The 12,003-nt window shown below is 49.2% G+C and overlaps 3 protein-coding genes across 4 annotated transcripts; all 3 read left to right on the top strand.

Moving 5' to 3' along the window:
• Positions 1-1,350: 1,350 nt before the first annotated feature.
• On the top strand, positions 1,351-4,310 carry LOC139349081 (proteinase-activated receptor 1-like). The gene is made up of 2 exons (XM_070989569.1): positions 1,351-1,510; positions 2,095-4,310. The coding sequence occupies exons 1-2, from the start codon at positions 1,435-1,437 to the stop codon at positions 3,330-3,332; spliced, it is 1,314 nt and encodes a 437-aa protein (XP_070845670.1). The 5' UTR covers positions 1,351-1,434; the 3' UTR covers positions 3,333-4,310.
• Positions 4,311-5,074: 764 nt separating this feature from the next.
• On the top strand, positions 5,075-6,561 carry f2rl1.1 (coagulation factor II (thrombin) receptor-like 1, tandem duplicate 1). Of its 2 annotated transcripts, none has more exons than XM_070989180.1 (2): positions 5,075-5,184; positions 5,489-6,561. In XM_070989180.1, exons 1-2 carry the CDS (start codon positions 5,112-5,114, stop codon positions 6,541-6,543), a joined length of 1,128 nt encoding a protein of 375 aa, XP_070845281.1. In that variant the 5' UTR covers positions 5,075-5,111; the 3' UTR covers positions 6,544-6,561. The 2 variants fall into 2 exon arrangements, with proteins under 2 accessions (XP_070845281.1, XP_070845280.1); XM_070989179.1 differs by having other exon boundaries at positions 5,486-6,561.
• A 1,666-nt stretch (positions 6,562-8,227) lies between these two features.
• f2rl1.2 (coagulation factor II (thrombin) receptor-like 1, tandem duplicate 2) lies at positions 8,228-10,197 on the top strand. The gene is made up of 2 exons (XM_070989166.1): positions 8,228-8,364; positions 9,040-10,197. The coding sequence occupies exons 1-2, from the start codon at positions 8,298-8,300 to the stop codon at positions 10,128-10,130; spliced, it is 1,158 nt and encodes a 385-aa protein (XP_070845267.1). The 5' UTR covers positions 8,228-8,297; the 3' UTR covers positions 10,131-10,197.
• The last annotated feature ends 1,806 nt before the right edge of the window (positions 10,198-12,003 follow it).

The following is a 12,003-nucleotide window of genomic DNA, read 5'->3' as shown; positions in this document are numbered from 1 at the left end:
AAACAGGGTGACGATCTCTAATGAAGCTCAGCTGGCAGCGTTTGAAACAGACAGACCACCGTGACAAACATTTCTGTGAGGAAGCGGGTTTAGTCTGGCTGTCTGTGAGTCTCTGTGGGTAAAAAGCTCAGGACGGATGAGTCAGACGACCCCCACCGAACCCCAGCCCGCCCCCGTCGACTCAGCACTTTTCTCCCTCTAACAAACACACTTTCTCTGTCCCACCTCTTTTGTTTTCGAGTATTGTCCTCATGTCAGCGCTGTGTGAGGACAGACCGCCCAGGAGCAGACGCAGGACGGCGAGTGGCCTCAGCCTGTGGGATCTTCATGTGCACAAAGTGAAGAAACAGCATGAAGCCTCCGGGGACGGGAGGCGAGCCTCAGCGCATAAACAGAACATATAACACAGACGCTGAGAAGGCCGACGCTCACCTTCCAGAAAACACTCTGTAAGAGACGTAATCATCATCTGTTTTCGACTGTTTATCTGATGTGACTTCTATCTGCTGCTGTAAACAGAGGAAGCACTTCAGATGACTGCAGTGTTTATCTCCAATCTGTACATCCCCGAGGATGCGCCGGTGGTTATTTTTATGTCCAAAAAAAGTAATGAGAGACCACAGAAACTGTCAGTGCACTTCAGCTCAGTCTGGGACACCGACAGCGTGAATGTCTCAGACATTCAGAGCGTTGAAAATGTTTGTGTCTTCATCAAACTGGTGTATTTGACTTCACTCCTGTTTTAACCAATGAGCCGAGCCGTGTGCAGAAACCACATCAGGCCGCTGTGGCCTCTCTTCACGTCCGCCACTGGAGCTCAGATACGACCTACAGGCACAAACGTCCGCTTTTAGTTATTACCTGTGAGGCCCCACACAGGTAAACTCACACCTCTGTTCAGTGTTAAGTCATTTTTTATGACTAAACATCAAACATCATGATGAAAATCATCATGTTCATTGATCCTGTGGGAGTAAATTTACAACCTGCCTGGCAGTACATGAAGCAAACATGAGCTCCAGGTTTACCAGCTTTAAACTGATGAACAGTTTTCTAATCCCATTTCATAATCTACTATATTCTGAAATGAGTACTTTCTCTGTGGGTGCTTCATGTGTATTTCGTTGTACTTTTACTCAGTCCGTTTACTTCTACATGTCTGCTTTCAGGACACACAGACGCCTTCTTTTGCCAGTTTCAGTCACAGACTGGACCTGGCTGTTGCGGGGTGACGGGAAGGTGACATCAGACGAAAGGAATTCCTCGCTGCTCGCGCGCCGCTGCTGATTGGCGGACGCTGGGCGGTGGGCGGACACTCATCTGGACGTCCAGCGGATGATCCGCAGCAGAAGGACCACGGACACTGCGGCGGACAGGCGGACTGAGGACACTTCGGGCGTCTCTTCTCTCCTGGTTTTGTCTCATTTCACCAAAATGTTTTCAGTGAGTCCAAAAACTCTGCTGCTGGTCGTGATGTGCGCGCGCGCTGCCTGCGTTGCACCCAAAAACGGTAAGAAGACTTCAGACTGTCCAACTGTCCTTCTATTACTGCACATACGGCAGAGAAAGTTTGATGGGACATAATTTAACATTATGTGAATGTATGTGATATAAGCGCGCTGAAGAGAGCTGATTGATTATCGATATTCGATCGACTGAAAAGCATTCAGCAAATATCCTGATGATGAACTTTCTGTCATTTGTCCAGAAGAAACAGTGAAACATCAGACTTCCTGTGGTCTGAACTTGTTGAATTTGAGGACTTTTTGTGGCAGATTGCAGTGAATTGAACTTCTTTGGATTAAAATGATGGTCAGCAGATTAATTGATGATGAAACTAATCAATAATGATGATTGTCTTCAGAAACTGAGTGAAGGATTTCAATGAATTGTGTTGTATTTGAGGAAATGAGGAAGAACTCCCGTCACAGCTTCCACAGCCCATGGTTAAGTCTTCAAATGTCTTTTGTCCAACCAAAAGTCCACGGCCCAGATTTCTAGGAGTAATCATTATTGATGAATGTGCTGATCATCGTCTCACCTGTTCACCTGTCCACACTGCGTCTCGGCTCTGACTCGTTCTTCTGTCTCCAGGCAGCCTGTTGAGGACCTTTTCCCGTTTCCACTCTTCAGTCACAGTTGAACCGATCAACGTGGACGGACTTTACACAGACGATGATGTCCTCTCCAATCGTTCTGGAGGTGTCCGGGTGCGTCACGTGACCCCCTCCATCAGGCCGTGGATCTCAGAGGAGGCGCTGCTCTTCCTGACGGGCCCCGTGTCCACCATCCTCATCCCGTCCTTCTACACGCTGGTCTGCCTCATCAGCGTGCCGATCAACGTCTGTGCCGTGGCGGCCTTCGCTCGGAGGATCCGGCCCAAGAAGCCGGCGGCGATCTACATGCTGAACCTGGCCTGTGCCGACCTGCTCTTCGCCCTGCTGCTCCCCCTCAAGATCTCCTACCACTTTGCTGGCAACAACTGGGTTTTCGGCGAGCTCATGTGCCGTGTGGTCACCGCGGCCTTTTACTGGAACATGTACTGCTCGGTGCTCCTCATAGCTTGCATCAGCGTGGACCGGCTTCTCGCCGTGGTCTACCCCATCGACTCCCTGGCTTGGAGACGGCCGCGGAACACCATCATAGCCTGCATGGCCATGTGGATTCTGTCCTTGGCCGGCTCGGTGCCGCTCGTCCTCTCCGAACAGACCGCCCACCTCAGAGAGCTGAACATCACCACCTGCCACGATGTCCAGTCCTCGCACGTGCTGATCAGGCACTACAAGTACTACTTCATCACCCTCTGCTGCGCCCTCTTCTTCCTGCCTCTGCTCGTCACCGTGGTGTCCTACACTCGGGTGATCTGGTCTCTGAGCAGGGTCCCGCGGGGGGTCCCAGGACGCTCGCGCAGAAGAACAAGAGCAGTGGTGATGGCTTTAACGGTGCTGGTGATGTTTGTGCTGTGTTTCACCCCCACCAACTGTCTGCTTCTGGCCCACTACCTGCAGTTCACCGAGGGGATGGCGAGCAGCCAGGAGGCCCCTGACGGCTCCTACGCGGCCTACCTGGTGTTTTTGTGCTTGGGGAGTCTGAACTGCCTCCTGGACCCTCTGGTCTACTACTTCGGGTCGTCCCAGTGTCAGAAGCAGCTGTCCAGCGCGCTGAGGTGTGACAAGGTTCCAGAGGGCCAGAGCAGCAGCCACTCGTCCTGCAGCAGCAGAGCCATTCAGAGACCCCGTCAGACAGAAAGCTCCAGAATCAACTCCTCCGTCACCAACGCGGACTCTTTCCAGAAGAGCCTGAACAGCCAGTACACGAAGCTGCTGGTGTGACGGGCTCAGCAGGCGTCCATCAGCGACTTCAACGTCAGGAAACAGCAGAAATGTTTTGTCAGTGACGGCAGATGAAGAGCACAGCCTGTTTTCTCTCACGATTAGAGCGAAGGCCAACAGTCGAAAAAGCTGGCCGACGTGCCTTTGGACTGATGAATGAAGTGAAGGAACAATGGACGGAAGCTGAGACCAGATAAGAATGTGCCTCACGGACGCTTCAGTGGACGCTGTGAAAAGCTTTTATTCTTGCACTGTGTGTTACATGAGTCTATAAGCTGCATTTGAACCTGTGTGTTTTACATTTAGTGGAGGAAACAGTTCTTCTTCATTCTGTCTGTATATAAGTTTGCCGTAAAGCTCATTTTTAAAGCACTTCTATGTTACTTTGTTCGTTTTTACCGCTTTGGTCTGTGATAAACATGTTTTCATGTCATTGTGATGCTGTTGTAAAGATGCCAGTAACATGCTGAACAAACATCCCAGTTTATTCCATGCTGCCCTCTGCTGGTTGGAAATGTGAAGTACTTTATGTGTCACTCTTTTTACGCCATTGTTCAGCTTCTCCAGCAGGTGGCGCTGATGCACTGTTAATAAAAGGTAACCTGTAGGATGGAGTCAGCCTCCTCTGTACTGTTTTACTGAGAGCACATCTTCAAATGCAAAATCCAAATATATTCAATTAATAATTTGCTCATTTTATTGCAGAAACCAGAGAAAAAACCTGAGAATGTCGTAACTTTTGCTTTCAAAAATAACTCAAATGATCAACTGATTATCAGAATTGTTGCTTTGACTTATTTTAAAGATAAGTCTATCAGCAGAACTGAAAACACATAAACTGGTCAAACTGGTCTGAGCTGGTTTTTGATCAAATTTGCTCAAATATACAGGAAGTAGAGTCACTGAATGAATGAATATGTACAACATTCATTTCCTGATTTGGTGGTGAAATAAAAATGTTTTTCATGTTTTGTCTGCAAATTAATTTCAACACTTTGCATTTTATTAAGGTCAGAAGGAGAAAACGTGGTTGATTTTGTTGTCCTGGTTATTATTAGGAAGCAGACATTTTCTTGTCTTTATGTGGCAGAACGACCTGCTGTCAGGCTGCAGAGCTTCTGCTGGTGAAGGACGAAGATGAAGATGAAGATGAAGCCTTTGAAGCAGCTCGTGTGATCGCAGGTGGTTTAGGAAGAACTTCTCATCACTTCACATCCGCGCGCGCAGGTGTGCGGCAGTTTGTCTTCTGCATTCTTCTTCAGGTCACAGCGCTCAGAGGGAAACAAGCTCAAACTGACATTTGAATGGTCATTATTCCAGTAAACAGGCGCAGTGTTTGCGTACCTGTGGTTCCTGTTTACGGCAGCTCTGCGTCTGCCGCTTCACAGAAGAGCCGTACTGAAGTGCGTGTAGTGAGTACGCGGCTGCACGAAGTGAAGTACAAGTACCTCAAAGACACGCTTAAGTGCAGTACTGGTTACTGTCAGATATCATCGGTTATTTCTGCTCCTGCAGCTTTCACTGATAACCAGGCTGAGAGCTCGTGTTCCTGCAGGTGAGGAGAAGCGTCACCTCCAGGTGCCCGCGCGCGAAGGAAGCGCTCACACCGCGCGCCATCCACCTGAGGCGTGTCCCTGCATGCTCCGCGCGGTCACCTGACCGGGTGACATCACGAAGGTGTAAAGGCAGCTATGTGAGGAGGGCATGGCTGTGGGACAGAGACGAGGCGCCACACCCGCGGATGTTCCTCCATACTGTTTGTGCTCCGTGCTGGCAGTCATGACTCGGAGCTCGCGGTGCTTTCAGCTCTTCCTCCTTCTGTGCTGCGTCCAGACTTCCCTGTCGCAGGACGGTAAGATTCCTCCTGTTTGTTTCCACCTGTCTGAACGGGCTGAACACTCAGCTCAGGTAGAGTTCAGATCCAGAAGTGCGTTTCTGCTACGCTGTGCTCGGTGTTTTGGTCCTGGTCTGTAGGAGTTTCACTCTGAGTAATAAAGTTTATGTAAGCGGTTCGTTGTGATCCAGGTGATTCCAGCTGGAAGGCCTGATCACAGTGCTTCAGTAGCAGGTGATTTTCGTGTCTCTTCTGTCTTCCTGCCTCTGAACCTGTCGCACTTCTGCTTTCCATGTTTCCATGTGGTGATGTGGGCCAGAAGCGAGGGGCTTCCCTTCCACAGAGACCAGCGATGGGGTGCGGGTCAGCCCTCGAGGCCGAGAGGTCCTGACCAGTCGTCTCACCACGGTCTTCCTCCCGATCGTTTACATCATCGTGTTCGTCGTGGGCCTCCCCGCCAACGCCATAGCCATCTGGGTGTTCCTGTTCCGGACCAAGAAGAAGCACCCGTCGTCCATCTACATGGCCAACTTGGCTCTGGCTGACCTGCTCTTCGTCATCTGGGTCCCCTTGAAAATAGCGTACCACTTCAACGGGAACGACTGGATCTACGGGGAGGGGCTGTGCAAAGTGCTGGTGGCGTTCTTCTACGGGAACATGTACTGCTCCATCTCCTTCATCACCTGCATCAGCGTCCAGCGCTACTGGGCCGTGGTGCACCCGCTCGGCCAGCAGCAGAGAGACAGCTGCGTGGCCGTCGCCGTCTCCGTCACGGTCTGGGTGGCGGTCTGGCTCATCACGATCCCCCTCTACCTGTACGACCAGGAGGTCTACGAGTCAGACCTGAAGATCCGCACCTGCCACGACATCACCAAGCCCAGCCAGAAGAAGACGGCCGCAGGCTACTTCCTGACCATGGGGATTGTGGGGTTTGTCATTCCCACCGTCGTGTGCATCATCTCCTACGTCCTCATGCTCAAGGCGCTCAGGAGCAGCATGGCGGATCCGACCATCGCCAAGAGGCGGCGGAAGGCCGTGGTCCTGATCGTCACCGTGCTGGTGATGTTTCTGGTGTGCTTCACCCCCAGTAACATCATGCTGCTGGTGCACTACAGCCTCCTCCTGGGCGACTCTGACAACAGCTTGTACGGCTTCTACATCACCACCCTGTGCCTGGCCAGCCTCAACAGCTGCTTCGACCCGTTCGTTTACTACTTCATCTCCGAGGACTTCAGGGAGCACGTGAAGAACACCTTCCTCTGCAGGAGCGAGAGGACGGTGGAGAGGATGAGGGTGTCCTTCAGCGCTCTCAAGTACTCCAAGAGGAGCAACACGTACACGTCCGACTCGGGGAACACGCAGAGCACCGAGTGCTAGAGCGCCGCCGGGTCCTGGTCCTGGTCCTGGTCTGAGACTCGTGCTCAGGTAGAACGTGGAGCTGGATTTCTTTTTTAATTCTGCTGTGTGGAGACCTGCAGCCGCTCCGAGCTGTCTGAAGTGACTGTTTTTATTTTGTAAATGAAACCATTTTATTGAAGGCACTTTGCTTGACCCGATGTCTCCGGGTTGTGAATGACGCTGTCTGTCACGTTGTTGACGTGAATTCTTTCTCACTGTTTCAAAGTTCCAGAAGGCTCCGAGTCCTAAAGTGACGACACACTTTTTATGGTTATGTTTGTGTTTTTGAAGTCATCGTTTGTACGTTTTTATGTTTGTCAATAAAAATAAAAGCCCGTGGAAATCTGTCCTCCCTCCAGGTTTCTAAACGTCTGCAAACGTGTTGGGAAAAGGTTTGTGAGGGTTTTAAAAGTCGACTCCTCTTTCCTGTTTCCTGCTGTCGGCAGTGTCTGTGCCTCCTCACTTCGGTCAGTATGATTAACAGCTATCAGACTGTTCTCTGTGCTCTGAAGTTTAACTTGGTGACGCCTGCAGGAAGCCCGTGTTTGGTTGTTTCCTGTGGCTTCAGTGTCGGCAGGCAGCTGAAGGTCAGACTCTTCGTGAAATGATCGTCGTATTTAACGTCGGCTGTAAATGATCTGCTCTGTGAAAATGATTTTTCACGTCTTCCAGTAAAATAGAAAACTCTCAGTGTAAAAATCCTTCCATTGAAATGACATCAGAGGCCTGAGGAGGTTCGTTTTGGCTTCTGTCAGACCTTCAGGACCAAGTCACAGTCACTGTTTTGGTTGGTTGTATTAAAGTTGCCCCTTTTCTATCCAATCATGATCCTCTCACCTGTTTACCTGTGGAATGATCCAAACAGGTGTTTCTGGAGCGTTCCACATCTTTCAGCCTGTGTCGCTGCTTCAGAGTCACAATAAGAGATATTTACAGACATCAGTGAAGCTGATGAGGAAGAACATGAAATCTGTTGACTGAGCTGTTTTCAGGTGAGCAGATGTTAAAAAAAGATTTGCAGGTTTCCACGTTCTGTTTTATTTGTTTGACACAGCGTCCAGACTGTTTTGGAATCAGAGTTTTAATCATTTTTCAGATTATATAACAGATGAATTTGACTTTTGGACTCGTGGTGGGACATTTGAGGATGTCACCTTCGGTTTGAGGGAATTCAGATTTTTCAAAATAATCTGTCTGTCATTGACATTGAAAACACAACACGTCATTTTTTACAGTGTGGATGTGAAATTCATATAAAACCAGCGGCTGGATTATAAAAGAAACCTTTGTTTCAAGTCCAGAATGACACACTGACCACAGAAACCAACACTGTAACCTACATTCAGCTGGAGCGCCGTCAGTGGGTGGAGGTGTGGTGCAAGGTCTCTGGCTGTGTCTATAAATACAGGTAACCTTTGTCCACCTGTGAGGAGACCTCAGCTGAAAGTTTAGCAGAAAAGCGTTTCATGAGTTCTGGCTTTGAAACAGATCAGTCTCTCCTCTGCTGGACTTCGTTTGTTTATTTGTTTGTTTGTTTGTGTCTCCTCTTCCTGGACTCGTTGCGCTCGCGGGGACCTCGGCCGTAGAAACTGGGCGGGGCTCAGGTGACGTCCGCACACGCAGGTAGTCTCGGGGTGTGTCCTCGGAGGTCTGAGCCGCCGTCCGTGTCTTCAGTGTGTTTGTGGGAGATAATAAAAGCGACGTGAAGCGGAGAGGGTCTAAAGTACGCCGACATGGATTCTACGCGCTTTTTGACGCTTCTGTTTGTTTTCTGCTGGATTTCTGACTCACATGCTTCAGGTAAGGTCGGAACTTCCTGTCTGAGTTAACAGTGTCAGAGAGCAGCTCACCTGCACACCGAGCCGGTGAGACAGTCACCGAGCCGGAGAGTACATTAATACACACCTGAAGTATGAAGGTGGATAATTCAAAGCGTGTTATCATCAGTACAGACGATCTTTGCTATTTCTGACTTTGAGTTGTGGCCAGCTCCCAAACACACAGGGCTGCTGGGAAATGTAGGCGTATCTAACCTAATCAAACTTTTAAAAATTAACTTTCAAAAAGTTTAAAAAAGAAAATGATTAACAACAGCAACACGTTTTGTGTAAGGACAGATATAAATGAAAAAGGCTTATTTCCCTTTAGATGTATTTTATTAGATGCTCTTAAAGTTCATTGTTTTTATGCTTTTTGTATTTGGGCTTATCTGTCAATAATTTATCTTTTAGCCTAAAAAGTGTCAAAAATAATGAAGCTGCTCATCCCAGAGATGACTTCTGTCCAAACAGCTGAACCCATCAAACCCAGTTTATCTCGATGTAAACCAGCGAATTCTCAGGAAAAGTTCAACATTTCTGTTTGACGAATGACGTAAACGATGAATTGATGATCAAAGTAGATCATCTATGTTTTGCCAGTTGGCTCATGAGTCATTTCAGCCCTGATGTGTTTAACTCGGTCTTATTCTGTCAGGTAAAGGACGGGGGTTCATCGGGTTTGAGGACCCCGAGGATTCAGGACGAGTCGTCGTGGACGAGGCCACGTCCGACACCCTGAAGAGCAGCCTCACCACAGTCTTCATCCCCATCGTCTACATCATCGTGTTTGCGGTGGGCCTCCCCGCCAACGGCATGGCCATCTGGGTGTTCCTCTTCAGGACGAAGAAGAAGCACCCGTCGACCATCTACATGGCCAACCTGGCTCTGGCCGACCTGCTGTTCGTCATCTGGACGCCCCTAAAAATTTCCTACCATTTCAACGGCAACAACTGGATCTACGGCGAGGGGCTGTGCAAAGTGCTGGTGGCGTTCTTCTACGGGAACATGTACTGCTCCGTGCTGTTCATCTGCTGCCTCAGCGTGCAGAGGTACTGGGTCGTGGCTCACCCGCTGTCCCACCAGAGGAAGAACAACAGAGTGGCCGTCGGCGTCTGCGTGGCCGTCTGGGCGTTCATCTGGCTCACCACCACGCCGCTGTACCTGTACGACCACACCGCCAAGCTCAAAGACCCCAACATCACCACCTGCCACGATGTCAGCGTCATCCGGGACGCCCTGAACCCTTTCCCGTCCGTCCAGCTCCCCTACTACTACTTCATCTTCATGGGCATGGTTGTGTTCCTCGTCCCGTGCCTGGTGATCGCCGTGGCCTACGTCCTGCTCCTCAGGGCTCTGGGGAACAGCATGGACGACAGCTCGGCAGGAAAGAACCGGCAGAGGGCCGTGGTGCTGATCGTGACCGTCCTGGTGACGTTCGCGGTGTGTTTCATCCCCAGTAACATCATGCTGGTGCTGCATTACTCTCTACTGAAGGACGGAGTGGTGAATAATGGCTACAGCTTCTACATCTCCACCTTGTGCCTGGCCAGCCTCAACAGCTGCCTGGACCCGTTTATCTACTACTTTGTGTCGGAGGACTTCAGAAACCACGTGAAGAACACTCTGCTGTGCCGCAGCAGCAGGACCGTGGAGAGGATGAGGGTCTCGTTCAGCTCCATGAAATACTCCAGGAAGAGCAAGTCGTACATGTCGGACAGCGGGAACACGCAGAGCAGCAGCTGTTAGCCAGAGGAAAGAGGGGCTGATGGGATATCTCACGCCTGCCTGTGCTTGTACTCTGTGCTGACAGCCGCAGCGCTCTTAACCGGGTAACCTCAACGCATCAGAACCAAAGATGGACATTAAATGTGAAGACGACGGTCTGCGATGTGGGCAGAGTACACTGGAAGATGTTCGTGACGTCACTCTGAACTGCAATAATGTGAAACCTGAACACATATTTTAGTTGCTTATATATAAATGCAGAGAAAGCCTGTTAAAGACTGATGTTTAGGAACAAAATGTCTCTTCCCAATATTTTGACTGACCACTTCCCAATATTTTGACTGACCAGTTCGCTGCACTGAAGAGCGACCTGTGTGTTTTCACGTGCTCAGAGGAAGCAGAGCGGATGTGGAAAGATGAAGGTGCCATCGCAGCTTTAGGTCTATTTAATAATCATGCCTGTTTCTCCTTTTTGTTTTCATCCATCTGTGCTGAAGTTTTAACTTACTTTGACTTTGGATTATTATCTAGTCTTTTAATAAATGCTAAAACAACAGGACGCGGTTTCTGTGAAACTTGATGTTGCGTAAACGATTGAATTCCTGAGTCACTGGTCTTGTTTTCATCGTGCGGCCGGAGACGCTCGTGAATCAGCCTCCACGCCGGGTGGAACTTTTAGGAATTCATGGAATGTGCTTTCCTAGTTTTTATTGTCAAAGTGTACGGAGCTTTTTTGATTCATGGGAGTGTTTTAATGTATATTCGCTCAGCTGATGATCGGGTTTCTGAAGAAGCAGACAGAAATGAAGTGTGTCACAGAGGACGCTTTGAGAGCGTGATGAGACATGTTGAGATGACGTCCTGAGCAGCTCGTCCTCCCGCTGCAGTTTCACCTGTAGATGAAACACTGAAGCCACTTTCTCATTTATTTGATCTATTTCGTTTTTTAAGCTCATTAAAACCTCCAGCTTTGTAAAACACTTGTTCTAACAGACAATACGCTGCAGACAAAGGCAACCTGTGATCCGGAGTGAATGCTTGTTCTGTCTCGAGATAAGGAGCATGTGAACTGATAACCCCACCCAACCAGCCATCGCCCTCCCCCATGTAAACACGCACTGTGAATGCTGGTGAATTCCTGTTTGGTGAGCGGTCGGGCAGCGCTGCAGGCCGTTTAAAGAGGTAAATGATTGTTGTGGAGTGTCATATTACCCTTTTGTCAGCACTCTGCAGCAGAATACCTTCTTTTCACACGTTGAGGACGGAGTCACTCCCCGGACATGTGGCATCTACGCCGCTGCTTCAAGCATTAGTCAGTCCCACAGTGTGACCCGAGAAAATGTTCAGAAATCAACATGTGTGATTGTTTCTGAGGAAATCTTTGATTTTAAAGGCCGTTGATGAAATACCAGCAGGAGAGGGGTTTGCATTCATTTAAGGTGGCGTATGTAAGTGACACAAAGGAAGAGCTGAAGGTCGTTTACTGAGGCTGGTTTTGATTTGTGGAAGTTGGGAAATCATTTGTTACTCTGAGAGTTACATGATGAATTATGTGACGTTCTCTGTTGTGCATGAACATGAATGACAGAGCGGGAATGAAATGCAGATTACTTAATGTGTGATGCAAGTGTACACACACTCAGAGTGTTAGTGTGACAAGAATAGGAACTATTCTTTGTTGGCTTCAGCTTATTTCCACATTGCAACATGTACTTTATGCTTTAAGGTTCCCGTCAGTTGCAGCAACCCTGTAACCACGACACCTGACATGTGGTGAGGTGCGAGAACATGAAACAGTCATGCGAGGTTTGCACGGGCACAGAGCTTAAAGGGTTCGCTGCTTGAATTTAGAGCAAATCGCAGTTATTCAAACCAAACACGAGCTTCAGAAGCT

The sequence above is a fragment of the Chaetodon trifascialis genome, chromosome 20 (genome assembly GCF_039877785.1).
Source record: "Chaetodon trifascialis isolate fChaTrf1 chromosome 20, fChaTrf1.hap1, whole genome shotgun sequence".
Classification (NCBI taxonomy): Eukaryota; Metazoa; Chordata; class Actinopteri; order Chaetodontiformes; family Chaetodontidae; genus Chaetodon; species Chaetodon trifascialis.
This window is presented reverse-complemented; position numbering and strand designations above follow the sequence as displayed.